We start from the raw sequence: 23,972 nt of genomic DNA on the forward strand, positions 1-23,972 counted from the left end.
ATGCACTCCTAAACAACACGTTTTTAAAACTTTTGCAAATGGTAAAGTCTACAAATCTTTGTCCACTCTGTTCGTAACCCATTCTAGTTTTGGAAACAGAACTGTATTGAGATCAAATGTTTAATCGATGATAAAATTAGCGTAATGACGACAAATTCATCTCGCTCCATCTTTCTCCCACTGCCCAGCATATTTGGTATAATAGAAACGCCCACCGGATGCTTCACATTTATACATCTGGTGAAATATCTGTCTCATTGTTCCATCTGTGCTCCTACTAGCCAGCTAGCTATCGTTATCATGTGTTATGTATCGCGGATTCAGGTCCAGGTGTCATTAGTCCTTGACAGTTTGCATGTTCCAGTCTTTCTTTGACCAATCTGTGATGACCAATCCAACATGTTCAAAACAAAACGTAGTTGGAGACAAAGCTACTGAATGTTGTAAAAGTTAGCTACAGCTAGCTAGCCCCATTCCAACACTTCATGTTGCATGACCTCTGTTGTAGTGGTCAGACAGCAGAACAGTCAGTTCATGCTAAACCACAGATGGACATTCATTTCAGTGATATCATAGAGGATCTTTGATGATATTCAGATATTTATCTCTAGCCTACTTGTTAATCACAGCAAAAGTTTGTCAGTTACACTTGATCTTGTTTGCTAATTCTATCACATACTGCATTTCAATTTTATTTCACATTCCGTATGTTTTTTTCTCCCTTTCCTCTGTTATTTGGAATTGTCAAGGAAAGATACATACCCAGTAAAGTTGGACGCTGGCTAGGAAACTGAGGTTATGGGTTAAAAACTATTGGGCAAAGATAAAGACATCAGTTCTAGGAGATACTCCCTCAATGTGATCCACATTGTCGATGCTTCCCATCCAAAACAGTTCTTTAGTTTGTGCGTATATTATGTCAACATTTGTGCTGTTGTCAGTTTGTCTTTGGCAAAAGCATTGGAAAGCACAGGGATGGGATCATAATTTTAGTCAATTATGGAGCCAAATGTACATCCCACGACCCCTAATGTATACAATACATTAAGATGCATGTGTACTACAAATACAATGGGAGAAACGCAGCAGCACATTATAGCTATTCAATCAGACCAAAAAGAGAAGAGAACATTTACAAACAATAGAACAAATATTAGTGGAATATCACACTGATTTTGATAAATTATTTGTCACAGATGGACAATATATTGGCGCTATATTGTATAGTTTTGACAATATCTCAATATTATTTTTGCACTAGTTGACTGTACCTGCACCAAAACTCTATAAATTTTTCCTTTATAGCTTGTGCTCCATCTTTGTAAATAAGGAGCCATTTTGTTTTCAGAACTTTTTTATTTTCATGACTGATCAAACTATTTTTTTCATGGCTCTCTCTTGTCCCTCTGCAGCAGACATATGGTGAGCAATATATTTGAAACATCGAATCTCAATAAAATCACAGTATCGAATCGCAATCCATATAGAATTGTGAGAATCGCAATACATATCAGTACTTAAGTATTGTGATAATATATTGTGGGTCCCTGGCAATTCCCAGCCCTCGTGTTTGCCTGTTGGCTGTGAAAATGTTTGTTAATCAATGATGAAAATGTTTGTTAAACTAACTTCTGATCATTGATTATCTTCACCACATGCATTTCGTTGTTATTTTGTTTAACTCCACCCCTCACAGTCAGCATTGCTGTCATTTGGGAGCAGGTCCTTCTGCATATTCCACTACGCACAAACATATTACATTTTGTAATATCTGCCCACCCGGGCAAGAATTGGATTCATCCCAATCTTTTTTCCCTAGACAAGTGCAGTACATCACCTGTATGGATTGGAAGCTATATGGTGGAAGAATAGCACAGTGTATAAGTGTACTACTGTCTTCGAGGACCAAGATTTTGTAGTGGATGGAGTAGAGTATATGCCTCTGCACCGCAGGATCATAGGATCGAGCCTCCCTTCAGCTGATCCCACTCTCTCAATACATTGGCTGGAGCAATGCGAGGCTTATGGTAAAAGGCTGTATTAAGACTCATACGCTACAGTATTCCACCTCTATAAAAGTGTTGTCACGCACAGGCCCCACATGTGAACATCAGAACAGGGGTCTGCAGTGTAGAGGCAACCAGAAAAGCCTGGTCCTCTGAGCAGTAGTACTCTCACATGCACTGTGCTACAGTAGCTCCATCTTGCCCTCTGACAGGCTAGGTGGAATTATCACTATATTGCTTTCGTCTATCCAACACTCTCAGGTCTAACAAGTGTTTAGGGGCTAGGGTTTGATTGGGATTCAGATGTGTCAATTTGTCTTACCTAGATTCCTCACGTTCTCTTTCCTCACCACCTTTTCAAAATGGATTAGAGGGTTAGATTGGAGGTTTCTCCCTTCAACCTTTCTCCTCCAATGCATTTGAAGAGGCGGGGAGAGAGCATGCGAGAAATTAACGAAGGGCCACACAGTGGTAGCATCCCTGCCTGACTACATTGCAGATGCATGCCAGATTTCACGCCTTGGTAGGTGTTAAACATATCAACTAACCACATCATATGATATAGCAATCTGATGCCCGACTGTGCAGTCGATGACTTGCGCACAATCATTGGTTGATGTAATGCAACATCAGCAATGTAGTCAGGCAGAAACACCATCACATAATTACGCCCTCCTCCCATTCACACCAATATACTTAGGTAATAGACATGACTGGGTGACATAATAAATAAATGTAAGCAACTGAATACAATGGAAATAAATGATAAGTATACAATGGCCATTACAAGTTAAAGGTAGATTCACAATGTGACGTTACAATGAGCAGTGGGGTGACTTCTGCGACAAACAAAGAGCGAAGTGACACGAGAGCTTAAGCTCGTCAGCATGTCACACAACTATCATGCTACGAGAGTGAAGCAAACTTTTGTGCACAAGCGCAGATGCTTGCCAGTATCTGTGCGATTGCTGATGACTGCAGCAACTTTCTCTCACTCTGCAATATCTTTGGTTCACACTGCTTGTTGTGTCATGCCATATTGCTGAGTCTCAGTTAAGTATCAATACATAAACACATGCATCCACTCAGTTATTACTCTGGATAGTGCATTCACAATATTTGACCTTGGACTTCATTTGAATCAACATAAAAGCAGCATAAGTAAATGTGTGAGTTTGAAGTGGTTATTTACTCATCGCTTTTTTTGCTGACTTTCCTCCTGCTGGTCGTCACAGCCACATCTGTACTTGACATTTCATCTTGGTGTATGCCAATTGTCAAATCTGACAAGTAGGCCTAAACAAAGTAATACTCAAAATATTGTTAGCATAAATAAGTACAGTACAATGGCACCACCTACACTGAATGTTTTTTTAGAATACATGTACACAGGGGCGAAAATCTGATCAACTTTGGAGGGGACAATTACATTACATTTTCTCAAGAGCAATTCCTGAGGGGGACACCAAAAGTAGTGCTGTAACACATAGCCTACGTTTAATATGGTAAATGTATATTGAGGAACCAAAGAAATAAGGTGTTTGCCGTACTCCTAACTACCGGTACCCAAAACTACACAACTAATCACAACAGCAATACCATTGCCTTTAACAAATCTTAGTTCAGTCACCAGTTTAAGTTGAGAGTGGGGGTATCCATGGCATTTTCCAATTATGTTCCTATTTTACAAGTAAAAAAATTGAGAACCTTTCATAATGTTGCCAAACAAAGACTCAACAAACTTACCTGAGACTCCCTGTCCCTGCATATCTGTCCCCAACTCTGCTGTCTGTGTGCCATCTGTTGCCTGCTCTGCCTAATGACATCATTGTGAAACATTTCCATTAGAATTTCATTTCTTTCTTATGAACATTTTATCAACTAGTCTTTGAGATATTAGGCTACTAGGGTTCTTACTTTGCGTTTTGGTGTACTGAAAAATACTCTCATGTCCGTCTTTTTTTCTGCCATTTTTCTACCTGGTTGGCTACACATACACAGTATGTAGGTTATTTACAGTAGGAGATGGGCTTCTATCATCTTATCTTCTATCATTCTATATGGGCTTCGATCTAAAAGGTAGCTAGCAAATGTGAAACGGATTGCAGTGACAAGAGTTGACAGCTGTATGAGTTCACCATTTACACAACATATGCTGCAACCATTTGTAATTTTAATCGTTTGTTTCATATTGGCTGGCTTCTAACAATAGCTGAATTTGCAAAGCTAGCGAGCACCAATTCAGTGGTGTTTGCTATAATCTTTGCTACCCGGGTTAAATAAAGGTGAAATAAAATATATAAATAAAGGTTCCCTTGCGACAATTTAGCTTTTGCAACGAGACCATTAAATATATTTAAAACAATGGTAGAAGAGTGTAGTTCTGTTCAGTTTATCGCTAACCTTATCACAGGGACTTTGAAGCACTAACTTACATGCATGCTGGCCTTGGAATAAATTGACGATAGCAAAGATTCCATCTTTGACGACGCCACATAAATGGAATAGGTACTAGCTAGCTTAATAGTTAATATTTGCGCGCTAGCTCTGCATATTCAGCTAGTGTGTGTGATTGACTGGATTAACCTCACGTCAGTTACGTGCATTGAGTGCCTTTCAGACAGTAGATACGACCTCTACGTTACCTCGCAAGCTAAGGAACTGGCAGTGGATCAAACCATTGTGAGGCAAAGGGTGGGGGGGGGTCGCAATCTTTTGAAACTTAAAAACGAGCTATTAAGTGTCTATAATCAGCACAATTGCTTTCATTGCATATTATTAATATTATTTAAATTACATAGTTATGTTTCAGTGATATATTGGGGGACAAATCAGTTTTCCCAGGATGGGGGTTCGTGTCCCCCCCGTCCCCCCTGGGATTTCCGCCCCTGCATGTACACATTTAGCACTTCACATTTAGCAGTCTACGGTCTCTCCTGATTGAGAAGGACAAGGAGGCGTAACCACTTAGACTATTAGGATGTTACCCTTATTTGTTTGTCATTTACTGTTTAATGACTGACTGGAGTTGCACTTACTGCAGTGATTTTAGGAATTCCAGTGGATTGGATCTTTAGTGTTATGATTGAGACATCTGCTAATCAAAAATAAGAATCAATGGCACAATGTTAACATGAAACTGTCTGTCTTACCTCTTTAATGTGAATTTTAGAAGCTTGACTCCCATTTCTGGTGTTGCTGGAAGTTGATAGACACCCATAGGCCCACACCACAGCAGTCTGCTATTCACATGGAAGAAAAACAGAGAATAAACAACATATCATGTTATAAAGTAATTTCCCTTTAAAATATACATTATTTGTTCCACAATCTCCACTCATCTTCGAGTAGGCGGAACACACAGAGCAATCTTGGTCCTTCTTACTCTGGTCTGTGCTTGCCAGAATAATGTTTGTACTTTATCCAACAATAACGTGCCAAATTTAAAGCTAAAACATCTTGTAAATAACTTGGGACTTATATGGCATTTCACTTGTCTTTAGACAGCACTCGCCTGGATGAGGCTTACCAATTACCGTTCTCATTCTGTTGACAACATGACGTATGAGGCTGGCATACGCTCCTTTCAGAAAGGGGGCGTGGTTTTGCATAACTTGGTTTTATTTGCGTACCCGACGTCACTACTACGCGACGCTCGTTCCTCAAGCGATCTGTTTTGTAGGATGTGCAACTCTTAAAAATCTACATTTTGCTCATCACTAATTTCTAATTCTGAAAATCACTTCGCTCTCGGTAGCTATGACTCACTAGCTACTTAGAACTACGACAAACCATGCTCGATCAGCTGAGCAAACCTTCTCCAGCTAGAAGCCTAGTGCAAGCTTCTTTGAATGGCCAAATGGTAACTATACTGAACAAAAATATAAACGCAACATGTAAAGTCTTGGTCCCATGTTTCATGTTGTGAAATAAAATATCCCAGAAATGTTCCATACCCACAAAAAGCTTATTTCTCTCATTTTGTGCACAAATGTGTTTATATCCTTGTTGGTGAGCTTTTCTTCTTTGCCAACACAATCCTGACAAGCGTGGCATATCAATAAAATGATTAAACAGCATAATCATTACACAGGTGCATGTTATGGTGGGGACAATAAAAGGCCATAAAAATGTGCCGTTTTGTCACACAACACAATACCACAGATATCACAAGTTTTGGGGGGAACGTGCAATTGGCATGCTGACTGCAGGAATGTCCACCAGAGCTGTTGCCCGAGAACATACGAATTTCGCTACCATAAGACGCCTCCAACGTCGTTTTAAAAAATTAAGCAGTACGTCCAACCGGCTTCATAACCTCAGACCATGTGTAACCACGCCAGCCCAGGACCCCCACATCCGGATGAAGAAACTGAAGAGTATTTCTGTCTGTAATAAAGTCATTTTGTGGGCTGCGCCATGGGTGGGCCTGGGTGTGACGATTTCCTTATATTAACTCAGTAAAGTCGTTGAATTTATATTTTTGTTCAGTATAGGTTTGACAGCTTGTTGATGGCACCAAAGTTATGGGACTGTTCTCATAAATCAGCATGTATGTCAGCTGGCACTGTGCCTCGCTAATTTGTAACATTTAAATTGGCTGTGCTATAGAACTCGCTGCACTAATCACTGCAGAACATAACTCATTTGTGCGTTAGCTAGAACTTCACCATGCTAGGTAGAGGAAGGGAGTATTCAGCATTGTGTGTGTTTAACTAGCGTTAGCATCCCTGTCTTTCGTTTCATGTGGCTTGATTTGAGACGAGTTCAGCCAGCAAGCACACACTAGCTAGCAAATTTTCATGCACCTTTAAAATTGTATAAATGTGGATTTGTACCACAACAAAGCACCTTAGCTTGATGTAAAATTAGGTAGTGAAGACTTGCAACAACAACAACAAATCTATATTAGCTACACGTTTACAGTTGTTGGTCAGATTAAGTCTGACTCTTGAGGATGAAAGGTGGTTCAGTGGACGATGTCACCTTGGTAACATTTTCCAATGTTACGACAGCATATGTAAGATAACTTTTTAGCTATAAATATGTGCTGTGATTTATTGATTAAACTCAACTGACGTTGCAAAAATGCATTCCATTGAATGAGCTACATTAGGGATATAACACATTTACATTTTTTCTCAACCTTTATTAAACTGCCATTCTTTTTTTTTTATCGATTTTTCGTTAGAAAAAACCCTTTAAATTCCAGGTGATTTCACAATGCATCTGCGCTGCTGCCAGCTACAGTTTGTGTCTCACGGTGCCTCCCTTTGATGGTTAAGCGTTGCACCTGTACTACCATTACTGTCCCTCAATTCCACATTGCAAAGTTTGCATTTCACAATATCGCCAATCTGCAATCAATAGCTGTATCTCGCTATTTCTTGACGTGCAATGTCTCAACTTCATTAAAGCAGGGCCTATCCTCAATGAATAGGCGGCTAGGGTATTCTAAACGCAACAGTCCGAAGACTGAGCACACACTCACAACATTAGCTAAGAGAGAGGATGGGGCAGGCAGAAAGAACTCTACGTGCGCATATGTTTTAGTCATCTGTATCTCTAAATGTCTTGTCTTGCATGCCTCGCAAATTCACTGAAGTAGCCTAAAGTTCACCTCTTCCTCTCTGGTTTTATTGAAATCCCACAACTTTCCCCAGGCCTTTATAGACACCTGCTAGTTAGTATAGTTAGTTCACTGTGCCCAATAATGTTTGTACCATGTTTTGTGTTGCTACCATGTGTTGCTGCCTTGCTATGTTGTTGTCTTAGGTCTCTCTTTATGTAGTGTTGTCTCTCTTGTTGTGATGTGTGTTTTGTCCTATATTTATATTGTATTTATTTATTTTAATCCCCGTCCCCGCAGGAGGCCTTTTTGCCTTTTGGTAGGCCGTCATTGTAAATTAGAATATGTTCCCTAGTTAATTAAAAAGTATATAACACGGAAAATATGTTTTGTGATAATTGTGGGGGAACACGTTTTTCGGTTAAGGGTTTTTGTCAACGTGTTAAGGATCCAAATTTCGTTTAAATGTTCACACCCCTAAGCCACATTAGTTAACATCATTTGAATTAACATTCTACATTGCCATGAAAAGTATTGCATCACAATACCAGGTAGCCATTGTGATTGTACCCATGATTGCCAGGGTTAGCGGTTCCAAGCCAATTGTATTTATTGTTTGCTACGACACTTTGCATGTTTCAGCAAGGGGCAACAACGTTTCACGTTAAGAGTCCATGTTATCGCATAAACAAACTCATCTGCATGAAAGCCAGGCAGTCCCATCTTCAGTCAGCTGTTAATTCCAAAAAGTGTATATATACACTGCTCAAAAAAATAAAGGGAACACTTAAACAACACAATGTAACTCCAAGTCAATCACACTTCTGTGAAATCAAACTGTCCACTTAGGAAGCAACACTGATTGACAATAAATTTCACATGCTGTTGTGCAAATGGAATGGACAACAGGTGGAAATTATAGGCAATTAGCAAGACACCCCAAATAAAGGAGTGGTTCTGCAGGTGGTAACTACAGACCACTTCTCAGTTCCTATGCTTCCTGGCTGATGTTTTGGTCACTTTTGAATGCTGGCGGTGCTTTCACTCTAGTGGTAGCATCAGACGGAGTCTACAACCCACACAAGTGGCTCAGGTAGTGCAGCTCATCCAGGATGGCACATCAATGCGAGCTATGGCAAGAAGGTTTGCTGTGTCTGTCAGCGTAGTGTCCAGAGCATGGAGGCACTACCAGGAGACAGGCCAGTACATCAGGAGACATGGAGGAGGCCGTAGGAGGGCTACAACACAGCAGCAGGACCGCTACCTCCGCCTTTGTGCAAGGAGGAGCAGGAGAAGCACTGCCAGAGCCCTGCAAAATGACCTCCAGCAGGCCACAAATGTGCATGTGTCTGCTCAAACGGTCAGAAACAGACTCCATGAGGGTGGTATGAGGGCCCGACGTCCACAGGTGGGGGTTGTGCTTACAGCCCAACACCGTGCAGGACGTTTGGCATTTGCCAGAGAACACCAAGATTGGCAAATTCGCCACCGGCGCCCTGTGCTCTTCACAGATGAAAGCAGGTTCACACTGAGCACATGTGACAGACGTGACAGAGTCTGGAGACGCCGTGGAGAACGTTCTGCTGCCTGCAACATCCTCCAGCATGACCGGTTTGGTGGTGGGTCAGTCATGGTGTGGGGTGGCATTTCTTTGGGGGGCCGCACAGCCCTCCATGTGCTCGCCAGAGGTAGCCTGACTGCCATTAGGTACCGAGATGAGATCCTCAGACCCCTTGTGAGACCATATGCTGGTGCGGTTGGCCCTGGGTTCCTCCTAATGCAAGACAATGCTAGACCTCATGTGGCTGGAGTGTGTCAGCAGTTCCTGCAAGAGGAAGGCATTGATGCTATGGACTGGCCCACCCGTTTCCCAGACCTGAATCCAATTGAGAACATCTGGGACATCATGTCTCGCTCCATCCACCAACGCCACGTTTCACCACAGACTGTCCAGGAGTTGGCGGATGCTTTAGTCCAGGTCTGGGAGGAGATCCCTCAGGAGACCATCCGCCACCTCATCAGGAGCATGCCCAGGCATTGTAGGGAGGTCATACAGGCACGTGGAGGCCACACACACTACTGAGCCTCATTTTGACTTGTTTTAAGGACATTACATCAAAGTTGGATCAGCCTGTAGTGTGGTTTTCCACTTTAATTTTGAGTGTGACTCCAAATCCAGACCTCCATGGGTTGATAAATTGGATTTCCATTGATTATTTTTGTGTGATTTTGTTGTCAGCACATTCAACTATGTAAAGAAAAAAGTATTTAATTAGATTATTTCCTTCATTCAGATCTAGGAGGTGTTGTTTAAGTGTTCCCTTTATTTTTTTTGAGCAGTGTGTGTGTGTGTGTGTGTGTGTGTGTGTGTGTGTGTGTGTGTGTGTGTAATCACAGCTGTAATCACTGTCAAAAGGTGCTTCTACAAAGTATTGACTCAGGGGTGTGAATACTTATGTAAATTATATATGTCAATACTTTGTAGAAGCACCTTTTGACAGTGATTACAGCTGTGAGTTTAAGAGCTTTCCACACCTGGATTGTGCAACATTTGCCCATTTATTATTAAAAAAATTCTTCAAGCTCCATCAAATTGCTTGTTAATTGTTGCTAGACAACCATTTTCAGGTCTTGCCATAGTCAAAACTGTAACTCGGCGACTCAGGAACATTTACTGTCTTGGTAAGCAACTCCAGTGTAGATTTAGCCTGTTTTAGGTTATTGTCCTGCTGAAAGGTGAATTCATCTCCCAGTGTCTGGTGGAAAGCTGACTGAACCAGATTTTCCTCTAGGATTTTGCCTGTACTTAGCTCCATTCTGCTTATTTTTTAAAATCCTGAAAATCTCCCCAGTCCTTAACGATTACAAACATACCCATAACATGATGCAGACACCACTATGCTTGAAAAAATATGGAGAGTGGTACTCGGTAATGTGTTGTATTGGATTGGCCCCAAACAAAACACATTGTATTCAGGACAAAAAGTTAATTGTACGATTACTTTAGTGCCTTGTTGCAAACTGGATGCATGTTTTAGAATATTTTCATTCTGTACAGGCTTCCTCTTTTTCACTCTTGTCAATTAGGTTAGTATTGTGGAGTAACTACAGTCCATCCTCAGTTTTCTCCTATCACACCCATTAAACTCTGTAACTGTTTCAAAGTCACCATTGGCCTCATGGTGAAATCCCTGAACGGTTTCCTTGCTCTCCGGCAACTGAGTTAGGATTGACGGCTGTAACTTTGTAGTGACTGGGTGTATTGATACACCATCCAAAGTGTCATTCATAACTTCTGCTTTTTTAATTTATTTTACCAATAGGTGCCCTCCTTTGCAAGGAATTGGAAAACCTCCCTGGTCTCTGTGGTTTAATATGTTTGAAATTCACAGCTCGACTGGGGGATCTTACATTTGAAAGGAAACACTTTGAAGTTTGTGGAAATGTGAAATTAATGTAGGAGAATATGACACATTAGATCTGGCAAAAGATAATACAAAGAAAAAAACATGCGTTCCATCTTTGTGGCCTTTCTCTTGGATTTCAATGTATTATTCCAGTTTAGGTGCAATTTCGATTTTGGCCACTAGATGGCAGCAGTGTGCGCGCAAAGTTTTGGACTGATCCAATGAACCATTGTATTTCTGTTAAACATTTTGTGTCAAGACTGCCAAAATGGGCCTAATTGGTTTATTAATACATTTTCAAGTTCATAACTGTGCATTCTCCTCAAACAATAGCATGTTATTCTTTCACTCAGCTTAACAAGAATTTAAGCTTTCTGCCCATAACAGATATGTCTATGTCCTGGGAAATGTTCTTGTTACTTACAACCTCATGCTAATCACATTAGCGCACGCTAGCAGAGCTAGAGCGGTGTTTGTCAGACCATGAGACATCACGAAAATCGGTCTATTCAAGTGAACGTTGAAAGCGTCCGAACAGTTTGGCCTACGAGCTATGATGGCCCCTCTGTGAAAAGATGAGACTCGCACGAACACGATGGTGATTTCCGTTTTGCTCTACGACCCCCACTGAAGTCGGTACAGCCTCTTCTGCCAACATCTGTCAGAGCGTCTGAAAAGTTTGGGCTAGAAACTATTATGAGTCTCTCACGAACACGTACATGTCAGTTGTTTTGCTCTTGGACGCCCACAAGCCTATTCTGAATTTCCCCGGTAACAGTTTTAAAACAGGAATGAAAGTATATATGGAGATAGTTTAGTGCCTAAAATAAGGGGTTAAATGCATGTTAAAAGTAAATAAATAATGTTCCCTGATCTTTCTTATCTCTCAAATATTGAACAGACAATAAAGAACAATCTAACCTTTTGAATTTTTGGGGGACTGTTTGTTGTTCCATGTTGTGAATCGGTTATTCATTGCATTTCTATGGCCTAATAGCAGTAATGCCAAATGTATATTTTCTTGATACCTTAAGGGGTCATACAATTCCAAATCAAATAGCTAAATGATCCTTGGTATGACATCTTAAAACAAATCCAGATTTTAGCTTAACAGAGGTTTAAACGCTATTGCACACAGTGAGTCCATGCAACTTAGGTGACTTGTTAAGCACATTTTTACTCCTGAACTTACTTAGGCTTGCCATAACGAAGGGGTTGAATACTTATTGACTAAATTTCGCTGTATTTAAATGGTTATTTTATTTTTATGATGGTCTTCATCAATAACCTTCGGTTACATGGTTTTATGGTAATTGTGCCAGCCCTTGTCTAAGCTATTCAGTTTAAGCTAGTGCAACTGTGGAAGAAAATAACATACCAGAGCTGTTCTTCAATACCCATAACATGCCAACGCTACTTGTTTTGGTAGATTTCAGCAAATGGATGGCCTAACAAGATGCCCCCGTCTGTGACTTACTTTCATTTGACAATGTTTTGTCTCCCTCCTACAGACTCCTGGGAAAGGAGGCTCTCAGAACTCTGAGTCAGACCAGCCCAGTGCAGACCTCAACAATGACCAGACCTCTGAGGTAACACTTGTCTCGTGTAACTCACCTGACTGACTGTATTGCCTACCAAAGGGGGAACCCCTGGGCTACTGTACGACTGCACATGAAGCTATAGGGCCATGATCCCTCTCCTGTATCCTGTAGTCTGATAACATCTATGTCTGTTTGTAGGGGTTCATCTGTCCCCAGTGCATGAAGTCCCACAACTCAGCAGAGGAGCTATTCAAGCACTATGAGCTGTACCACGATTCAGGAGACCAGCCCTCACACACGGGCCCTGGCCGGTAACCACCCCTTTCTTTACTGTTTAACATAAGGGTTATACTTCGTTGCCCTCAATCTAGGCGTGTAGAATACTAGGCTTATCCTGTACCTTTTTCCTCCTATGGCCCCTAGTCATAACATTTACCAGGACACCCACACATTTTCTTCTTCCTCAATCTGTCTCATCCTTATATACTTAGAGTAATTACAAAGTGTTCTATAGAATTACAGATTATAAGGAACATTTTTAAAGCACATTTCGGGTAATGTCCTCTCTTTTTTCAGTGAAGACCTTGTGCTTCTCCGGCAAGAGTTGCAAGAACTGCAGACTTCGCTCAAGGTACGAACATACATTTTTGTGAAGAGATTATATAGATCATTTATTATGTTTATTGACCGCAATTATGTGTGTGTGATTCAGGAGGAGAAATGGTTCTCTGCGGAGTTGAAGAAGGAACTAGACAAAGTGCAAGGACACCTGAAGCAAGTAATTCCTCTAAGATAACTCATATCAAATAATATCTTAAGACGGCCACTTGCTCAGAAATTAAAGCCCTCCTCAGTTCAAATACATTTTCATGTTTCATGTCGAATTGTACCAGAATGCCTTGGGGGAATTGACATGAAATAAGGATGCGGTAGCAGTCAAGCGATAATAAAATAGCAAACTACAGTCAAATGCATTTTACAGTTAAGCAATGCTGATGCTTGATACAATGCTTAGCTGGTATGGTGTGACATCAGTATTCCTCTCTTTTCAGGGTCCACAGAATGATGGCCAGACAGGATTAGAGGATTCTGGTGAGTGAATTTAAGATCTTGTTCATTAGGCCCCAAACAGAAGAAAACGTTGAGAAACAAAAAAGTACTTTATGTAATCGTCCAATAAGAAATGTTTGTTTTCATTTTCCCTTGCACAACGTTTTGCTATTGTGTGCTCAAATGAACACGACCCAGTTCTTGAATTCCTATTGTCTCGTTACTTTGATAGCGGACTTCAATCACAGAAATTGATGCGCATTCCTTTCCCTTTCCCCCGTGCAGCCTTGGCGATTAAGCTGAACGAGGCAGAGACAGAAACGTTCAACATCAAGCAGATGAAAGACCTGTTTGAGCAGAAGGCTGCCCAGCTGGCCACAGATATTGTGGGTTAGTGTGTGGCGGCCATCTTTATATCCAGCTTCAGTGTGGTCGGTGTGACTGGGAGCACTGTGTGTTGCTGGCTGACTCTGTTGGAAACCACAGTGGATGTTGTTCTCCCAACTTCATATCTGGGCCATAATGTGAATCTATTGTGTTGTGTTCAGTAGGGAGTCTGAGGTATAGTTCATTTAGCTCTAAAGCTGCTTTGGTTGAACTACGTTTAATTTCACTATTCATTGTGTAAATGTATATTTTCTGGGGAAATGCATGTTCCGTAGGCAGGTAGCTGAGGTAAGGGTTAGGATAGAAGATAAATAGACAGATTGATACTTTATTGATCTCTAAAGGGAAATTCAATTTAACGTGTGTTGGTGACCCTGATAGATGTCAAGTCTCGTTATGATGAGGAGAAGAGCCTGAGAGAGGCTGCAGACCAGAGGCTGGCGAACCTGAGCCAGGAACTGCAGAGAGAGAGGCAAGACAAGGACCGGCTCCACACTGAACTGGTAACTAACAGAGACTGTGTATACACTCTTGGACGTGCATACATAAAACCATACACACACTATCGTGTGTGTGTGTGTGTGTGTTGTATTACAGTTGTCGGAAGTTTACATACACCTTTGCCAAATACATTTAAACTCAGTTTTTCACAATTCCTGACATTTAATCCAAGTAAAAATTCCCTGTTTTAGGTCAGTTAGGATCTCCACTTTATTTTAAGAATGTGAAATGTCAGAATAATAGTAAATAGAATGATTTATTTCAGCTTTTATTTCTTTCATCACATTCCCAGTGGGTCAGAAGTTTACATACACTCAATTAGTATTTGGTAGCATTGCCTTTAAATGGTTTAACTTGGGTCAAACGTTTCGGGTAGCCTTCCACAAGCTTCCCACAATAAGTTGGGTGAATTTTGGCCCATTCCTCCTGACAGAGCTGGTGTAACTGAGTCAGGTTTGTAGGCCTCCTTGCTCACACACGCTTTTTCACTTCTGCCCACAATTTTTCTATGGGATTGAGGTCAGGGCTTTGTAACAGCCACTCCAATACCTTGACTTTGTTGTCCTTAGGCCATTTTGCCACAACTTTGGAAGTGCTTGGGGTCATTGTCCATTTGGAAGGACCCATTTGTGACCAAGCTTTTTCCTGACTGATGTCTTAAGATGTTGCTTCAATATATCCACATAATTTTCCTTTCTCATGATGCCATCTATTTTGTGAAGTACACCAGTCTCTTGCAAGCCTCCCCCTTTTTCCTCCAAACATAACAATGGTCATTATGGCCAAACAGTTCTATTTTTGTGTCATCAGACCAGAGGACATTTCTCCAAAAAGTACGATCTTTGTCCCCATGTGCAGTTGCAAACTGCAGTCTGACTTTTTTATGGCAGTTTTGGAGCAGTGGCTTCTTTCTTGCTGAGCAGCCTTTCAGGTTATGTCGATATAGAACTGGTTTTACTGTGGATATAGATACTTTTGTACCTGTTTCCTTCAGCATCTTCACAAGGTCCTTTACTGTTGTTCTGGGATTGATTTGCACTTTTCGCACCAAAGTACGTTCATCTCTAGGAGACAGAACGCATCTCCCTCCTGAGTGGTATGACGGCTGCGTTGTTCCATGGTGTTTATACTTGCGTACTATTGTTTGTACAGATGAACGTGGTACCTTCAGGCATTTAGAAATTTCTCCCAAGGATGAACCAGACTTGTTGAGGTCTACAATTTTTTGGGCTGATTTCTTTTGATTTTTCCATGATGTCAAGCAAAGAGGCACTGAGTTTGAAGGTAGGCCTTGAAATACATCCACAGGTATACCTCCAGTTGACTCATTATGTCAATTAGCCTATCAGAAGCTTCTATAGCCATGACATCATTTTCTGGAATTTTCCAAGCTGTTTAAAGGCACAGTCAACTTAGTGTATGTAAACTTCTGACCCACTGGAATTGTGATACATTTAATTATGTGAAATAATCTGTTAATTACTTGTCATGCACAAAGTAGATGTCCTAACCGACTTGCCAAAACGATAGTTTGTTAAGAAGAAATTTGTGGAGTGGTTGAAAAACTAGTTTTAATGACACCAACCTAAGTGTATGTAAACTTTTGACTTCAACTATGTATGTATGTATGTATGTATGTATGTATGTATGTATGTATGTATGTATGTATGTATGTATGTGTGTGTGTGTGTGTGTGTGTGTGTGTGTGTGTGTGTGTGTATATATATATGTATATATATATATATATATATATATATATACACTACCGTTCAAAAGTCTGGGGTCACTTAGAAATTTCCTTGTTTTTGAAAGAAAAGCACATTTTTTGTCCATTCAAATAATATCAAATTGATCAGAAATACAGTGTAGACATTGTTAATGTTGTAAATGACTATTGTAGCTGGAAACGGCAGATTCTTTTAAATGGAATATCTACATAGGCGTACAGAGGCACATTACCAGCAACCATCACTCCTGTGTTCCAATTGCACATTGTGTTAGCTAATCCAAGTTTATAATTTTAAAAGGCTAATTGATAATATGAAAACCCTTTTGCAATTATGTTAGCATAGCTGAAAACTGATTTTAAAGAAGCAATAAAACTGGCCTTCTTTAGACTAGTTGAATATCTGGAGGATCAGCATTTGTGGCTTCGATTACAGGCTCAAAATGTGCAGAAACAAAGACCTTTCTTCTGAAACTCGTCAGTCTATTCTTGTTCAAAGAAATTAATGCTATTCCATGCGAGATATTGCCAAGAAACTGAAGATCTGGTACAACGCTGTGTACTACTCCCTTCACAGAACAGCGCAAACTGTCTCTAACCAGAAGAGAACGAGGAGTGTGAGGCCCCGGTGCACAACTGAGCAAGAGGACAAGTACATTAGAGTGTCTAGTTTGAGAAACAGACGCCTCACAAGTCCTCAACTGGCAGCTTCATTAAATAGCACCCGCAAAACACCAGTCTCAACGTCAACAGTGAAGAGGCGACTCCGGGTTGCTGTCCTTCTAGGCAGAGTTGCAAAGAAAAAGCCATATCTCAGACTGGCCCATAAAAAGAAAAGATTAAGATGGGCAAAAGAACACAGACACTGGACAGAGGAACTCTGCCTAGAAGGCCAGCATCCCGGAGTCGCCCCTTCACTGTTGACTCTCTATTTGCAGGAGTGGCCGTCATGCAAATATATATATATTGCTACCAGTTAAAAGTTTGGACACACCTACTCATTCACAGGTTTTTGTTTGTTTACTATTTTCTACACAGATGGAATCATGTAGTAGGCAAAAAAGTGTTAAACAAATAAATATATTTTATATTTGAGATTCTTCAAAGTAGCCACCCTTTGCCTTGATGACAGCTTTGCACACTCTTGGCATTCTCTCAGCCAGCTTCACCTGGAATGCTTTTCCAAAGGTCTTGAAGGAGTTCCCACATATGCTGAGCACTTGTTGGCTGCTTTTCCTTCACTCTGCGGAGAGTAGCAACAGTGCTGAAATGTAGCCATTTATTGACAGTTTGTGTTACTGTGGACTGACTTTTAGAGATACTTTTGTAACCCTTTCCAGCTTTATTTATAGCAACAATTCTTAATCTTAGGTCTTCTGAGATCTCTTTTGTTCGAGGCATGGTTCTTCTCAGGCAATGCTTCTTGTGAATAGCAAACTGAAATTTGCAGGCAGCTCTAACCAAAATCTCCAGTCTCGTCTCATTGATTGGACTCCAGGTTAGCTGACTCCTGACTCCAATTAGCTTTTGGAGAAGTCATTAGCCTAGGGGTTCACATACTTTTTTCAACCTACACTGTACATTTTTAAATGATATATTCAATATAGACAAGAAAAATACAATAATTTGGCTGTTATTAGTTTAAGCATACTGTGTTTGTCTATTGTTGTGGCTTAGATGAATATCAGATAAAAATGTTATGTCATATTTATGCAGAAATCCAGGTAATTCCAAAGAGTTCATATACTTTTTTTGCCACTGTATATATACATACACACACACACACGCACACATACAGGTAGGAACCTTTCTACACATACTGTACAGCTATAGACATGTCACAGTGCAAAGAACAAACACGCAATGTTATATTTGAAAACATCTTGCACTGATTATCGTTTGCTTGTTGCCTAGATTTTAACTTACATACTAGACTATATTTCCTGAGTTTAATTTTCACCTCTTACTCAGTACTTGTTGTTAGTAAACACATTGGATGATGGGCTTTAGTTTCCGTGAAACGCATTTGTCCACAAAGATGACAGCGACTGATAAAGCTAAAAGAGGGTTTCACCGAAATTAAGCCAATTTGTTGTTGTCGGTTTGGATATCCTGGATCATCGATGTTAGCTCCTAAAAGGGTCCTTTCTTCACTGTTGTTATGGATACATGGAGTTGCACTTTTCATAAGGAATGTCTATTTTGAAAGAGGACTAGAGTTGTCTTAACAGAGTGAAGTGTATGTAACCATGTATTTTATGATAAAGGAAGTTGAACTAGTCATGACTGGGATTGCTGGGGTTACCATCTATTTCTAGGTAGTAAAAATAGAAATGAATCACAATGGAAAACTATTTCGGAGAGGACAGAAAAGGCACTTATGATGTTATGAACCTCACCCCAAACCTTTACCCTAACCCTAAAGTGGACCCCTAACCCCTCTTCGCTGCCCCCAAACCTCTTCTCCCTCTGCCTTCACCTCGGATCCTTCTGCTGCCCCCTAGCTGCAGCGGCCAGGAGTGGAGGACGTGGAGGTACTGCAAAAGGAGCTGATTCAGGTGCAGACGTTGATGGACAGGATGACACGCGAGAGGGAGGAGGAGTCAGAACACCTCAAGAGCAAATATGAGCAGCTGCAGGCTGACCACACCAGCTCAGAGGTAAGGCTGCAGGGGGAATGGCGCATCTTGCTCTTGGTTTAGTTTTGTGTTACTAGTCCAGTTTGTACTGCTAGTATCTTCACTATTCCTCAGTGCAAGGCAGGCCCAAGGGGTTAGGGCAGCTAGTCAATTAGTGCTTTGGCTCCTCTGTTTGCAGAAGGGAGACTTCAGTAAACCATGCTTGTAATCATCTTTACACACACACTGCTCCCGAGTGGAGCAGAGGTCTAAGGCACTGGATCTCAGTGCAGACAACCTGGTTAGAATCCAGGCTGTATCACAACCGGCCGTGATTGGGAGTCCCATAAGTCGACTCGGACAGATCCAGCTCACTATCAGATAGATGTTAGTTTAAAATGGAAAATGAATATGTTCATGCAACAGTTTTTTGTGCATTGATTCGTATTCTTCCCGCATCAGTTCTTTCCACGAATCAAATTCAATCACACCGAATCGTTTCAAACTAAAAGTATCGTTGCTGTATCGTGTCTGAGCCCATGTATCTACACTGAACAAAAATAAATGCAACATGTAAAGTGTTGGTCCCATGTTTCATGAGCTGAAATAAAAGATCCCAGAAATGTCCAATACGCACAAAAAAAACGTATTTCTCTCAAAGGTTGTGGACAAATGTGTTTACATCGCTGTTGGTGAGCATTTCTCCTTTGCCAAGATAATCCATCCACCTGACAGGTGTGGCATATCGAGAAGCTGATTAAACAGCATGATCATTACACAGGTGCACCTTGTGCTGGGACAATAAAAGGCCACTCTAAAATGTGCCGTTTTGTCACACAATGCCACAGATGCAATTGGCATGCTGACTGCAGGAATGTCCACCAGAGCTGTTGCCAGAGAATTTAATGTTTATTTCTCTACCATAAACCGCCTCTAATGTAATTTTTGAGAATTGGCTGTATGTCCAACCAGCCTCACAACCGCAGACTATGTGTATGGCGTCGTGTTTGCTGATGTCAGCATTGTGAACAGGGTGCCCCATGGTGGGGTTATGGTATGGGCAGGCATAAGCTATGGACAATGAACACAATTGCATTTTATTATTGGCAATTTGAATGCACAGAAATACTGTGACGAGATCCTGAGACGTATTGTGAGGCCCATTTGTTTTATTTTCATGGTATCGATGACCAACAGATGCATATCTGTATTCCCAGTCATGTGAAATTCAGAGATTAGGGCTTAATAAATGTATTTCAATTGACTAATTTCCTTATATGAACTGTAACTCAGTTAAATCTTTGAAATTATTGCATGTTGCGTTTCGTTTTTGTTCAGTATAGATTCGTATCGAATCGTGCTTGTGAAGAGAGAAGCACATCCCTATCACATACACAGTCAGAAAACTATGTGAATAAAAAAACCAAAGGTTTTATATCCCCTTTAACAATTGTTGAATTGTCACATACTCCATTCACATGGCATTGACATCATACAAGTGTTCTCCAAGTGGATATGAAGTTTTTGTTTAACAATTTCTCAATAAACAGAAAACCTTTACTCTCATTCTACAACCTTTGCCTAGTCGTAAACACTGATTAGACACCGATTCTCCCTCACCTAGCACCTACACTTAAAAACACGTTCCAGATTGGCCACAATAACCTTCATATTCAATGTTTTTGAATAAAGGGAGGCTTGAACTCATGTTCCCAATCCTGCAGTGTCTCTTTGCATCCTTAAGTGATATTTCATGCATTATTGAACCCATAAGACTTTGGAAGGAGAAGACTAGCTATGAGTATTTCTGACCGGGTTCATCCCAAATGGCACCCTATTCCCTAAATAGTATACTGCTTTTAGGCAGGGCCCTGGTGCACTAAATAGGGAATAGGGTGCTATTTTGGACGCAACCTGTGTCCGCTCCAGGTCCCCTCAATCTCTCTCGCTCTGCCAGTCCCCACTTCCCATCAGTCTCTTCTCTGGACTGCAATACAGACCTCTGGTTGATATATTCAACTGCACAATAAGGGATTGAATGAATACATTTGAATATTAAAAGACTTTGGCTCAGGCTCTTTTTATTTATAATTGTTATTGCGTAATAGCCTTCAGCTGTAATTAATTAACAAGTGCTGCTGTTGTGGTGAGTTAACTGCCTGGGACAGTAGTTTAGAATCCCACTGGTTCTTCTAGGTGACACATCAGCCTCTTGTTTTCTGTTTCAAAAGCAGTCCAAACATAGATAATTAGGCAGAAATATGCTAAATGAGCTTTATACACACACACACAAAAACTACTTTTTTAATTGGCTCTCCTAATAGATGACACAACTTGCATCACTTCAGTTTATTAAAAGCTGAAATATTTTGCATATGAATACATTTCATTGAAGGTCGCTACTTTTAAGGACTCACCTGACCTTTTATAATGGAATAATACATTGTGAATAAATCTCGTAGGTTCATGGGGGTCTTGCCTGGCTCATCCTGTAGTCCTACATGGGCTAGTAGACTACATTACCCATCCACCCCTGTCCTACCTGGGCTTGATCACACCACCCCCTGTCCGCAACCTGTTTTAACTGTGCTAGACTACACTACCCCCATCCACCCCGGCTTTAGTAAATCCGCTTAATAACCCCAACTTTGAAACAAAAACAGCCACTTCCTGCTTGCTCACGAGGGTCACCTAGCTGGATGATGTGCAGATTGAATCACTCGTCTTTCAAAGAAAGGTTGGTCATTGATACCCATTTGGTTGGATGTTGAGATGATTTAACCAATCGCCTAATCTCTGACCCATTTGCTCAGCTCAACTCTGGTGTTCTTCTATGTGTTGTCTACCAGTGTTTACCTGTCTCTTTCCCTTTCTTTTCTTCCACTTCTCCTCACCCAATTCTCTCCATAATTTCCCCTTGCTTTAAGATCCGGAAACTGGAGGTAAAAAGCATTCCTTTTTTACTCTGCCCCTTGATTTCCTCACCAGTTTATGGATGAGTCAATGTTTCGGTGACACTGTTTTCAGGAATGTGATTTCTTTCTTTTAGGTATCCCTGCTCCCTGTATGTTTGTTTGTTTGTGTTTATGTGACTTCATACCAATTGTGATTCCTTGCTCGGATTGCTCTTCGTTCTGTATGGATGCTCTGTAGCCTTGCTGTCTTGTCTTTTCAAGAATGCCAAGTTGTGGCATGTGAATGCTTTTTTTAAAGTATTTTAAAAAATTTATAATTTGTGCTTAAACCCCCATTGCTGGTGGGTATGTGTAGTCCTCCTGAGTCTGGAGTGTTGACCACTCGACCAGAATCTGGCACATGGCATGTGAATGTTTTTCATGTATACAAAGTAAAGTATCTCACAGTTTTTGTGTGTGTGTGTGTTCCAGAAGACCATCTCCCAGCTGAAGGCAGAGCTAGAGAAGGGACCTCAGGAGGCAGCCGTGTACACCCAGCAGATTCACCAACTCCAGAGCTCTCTGAACAACCTGCAGCAACAGAGCCAGGTAACACACAATTCCAGAAGACACACACTTTCACACAACTAATACTTCCCTGTGTTTAATCAATGCTCCATCAGTCCATGTCACCACCATCACAAAGTCAGGCGATTTGCCTCCCGTTAAGAAACTTAGTTTGACACATTTACAATCCTAACAACAGATGAAACACTACTCACACGTGCGCTTCCAACTATGGATGTGCCAGCCGAAATAGCAATAGACACTAAGTCCCCAATTTACGGTGACTGCAGTCATTTTAACATGCCTTACCAACTGCCCCTCGCTAAATCGTGATAGCCTTGCCAGGCCATTCTCTAAGTCTCTTAACCCAGCCTCCTCACCCAGCCTCCTCCTCCTCTTCTCACCCAGCCTCCACCCTCTCTATCTCAATGCTCTGCTGTCACCAGCCTGTGGTGAGCTTTCATTGGCAACTTTGACATGTTGACAAAACACACACACACACACACACACACACACACCTGAAATATGACTGCAGGTAACCGCAGCGACGTGCCCAGTGGGGCTTTCAACTTTAAGGGCCTTTTGTTTTGGTTGCCAGATAGGGATTAGGCCCCCTGTGTCAGGCGTGTTGGTCGTGCTGCCGGCACAGCTGCTGTCTGTTCCCCAAGTAAGTCTCTGGGAGATTGGGGGGATTAGGGAGCTGGAATATAGCCCACCACGGAACCCCCACCCGGGCTCACTTGAAAAAGAGATGTACATCGCAATTTGACTTCCCTGGTTAAATAAAAGATAAATAAATAACAATAAGAAAGCGATTGTGGGATAAATAACGTTATTTTCCGGTTCCGGTGGCATCCATTGAAATGGGTGACTTTCCTGTGGCTTTCTTTTGCAAAATAGCTATGAATAAAGAAACTTATTTTCAAAGAATTGTCAACATCTAACACAATATTAAGGTGTGGGACTTCACTGTATTACAATGAACAACTAGCAGGTCTATTTTGCTCCAGCAGCTAACATAATCTGTTCGTTCACAATTCACCTGTGGGGAAAATGGTGGTTCTCAACACCCGACAACAGGAGTTGGCCGGTACTGTCCGAGAGATTGTTTGTGAGGAAATTACCTCTCCCCTCAACTTGCAATAAAAACCGGTAAATTAATCTCTCGTACTGCTCACTTCTAAAGTGGATACCTACTCAACTGAAGTGGAACATTTTGGAGACCGTAGCCAATGTGACAGAGGGGCAACTCCATGACCTGGAAACAGCGTGAAAGTAATCTATCTCCTAAAAAAGACAACAATCACTCAAATCATTCATGTAAATTCAATGTGCGGGTCACAGGACTGGAAACTGGTGTGGACACAGGAAACCCAACTTCCTTCATGAGCAATCTTTTCTATGAACAGTTTGGGCAGGGGAAGCTGGGTCCCATGCCGCTGATAAACATTGCGCACCACACGTGTCCTCCACAACGGATCTGTGTATGATTGTACGAATCCACAGTTTTGAAGTCAAACTTTTTTTAATTTATTTTTAATTTCATCTTTATTTAACCAGGTAGGCTAGTTGAGAACATGTTCTCATTTGCAACTGCGACCTGGCCAAGATAAAGCAAAGCAATTCGACACATACAACAACACAGAGTTACACATGGAATAAACAAAACATACAGTAGAACAAAAGAAAACAAAAAGTCTATATAC

The 23,972-nt window shown here is 41.1% G+C and overlaps 1 protein-coding gene across 3 annotated transcripts in view; it reads left to right on the forward strand.

Moving 5' to 3' along the window:
* Positions 1 to 23,972, forward strand: part of eea1 (early endosome antigen 1) — a 48,837-nt gene that overhangs the window by 831 nt on the left and 24,034 nt on the right. Inside the window, exons 2-11 of one of the 3 annotated variants that reach the window (XM_014148247.2) lie at positions 12,494 to 12,571; positions 12,722 to 12,834; positions 13,100 to 13,154; positions 13,236 to 13,301; positions 13,576 to 13,615; positions 13,859 to 13,963; positions 14,342 to 14,463; positions 18,692 to 18,847; positions 21,733 to 21,747; positions 22,192 to 22,308. In XM_014148247.2, coding sequence (XP_014003722.2) covers positions 12,494 to 12,571; positions 12,722 to 12,834; positions 13,100 to 13,154; positions 13,236 to 13,301; positions 13,576 to 13,615; positions 13,859 to 13,963; positions 14,342 to 14,463; positions 18,692 to 18,847; positions 21,733 to 21,747; positions 22,192 to 22,308 — 867 coding nt within the window. The remainder of the gene's footprint in view (positions 1 to 12,493; positions 12,572 to 12,721; positions 12,835 to 13,099; positions 13,155 to 13,235; positions 13,302 to 13,575; positions 13,616 to 13,858; positions 13,964 to 14,341; positions 14,464 to 18,691; positions 18,848 to 21,732; positions 21,748 to 22,191; positions 22,309 to 23,972) is intronic. The other 2 variants (XM_014148249.2, XM_014148248.2) reach the window with 2 other exon arrangements.

This window comes from Salmo salar, chromosome ssa16, assembly GCF_905237065.1.
Source record: "Salmo salar chromosome ssa16, Ssal_v3.1, whole genome shotgun sequence".
In the NCBI taxonomy this organism is placed as follows: Eukaryota; Metazoa; Chordata; class Actinopteri; order Salmoniformes; family Salmonidae; genus Salmo; species Salmo salar.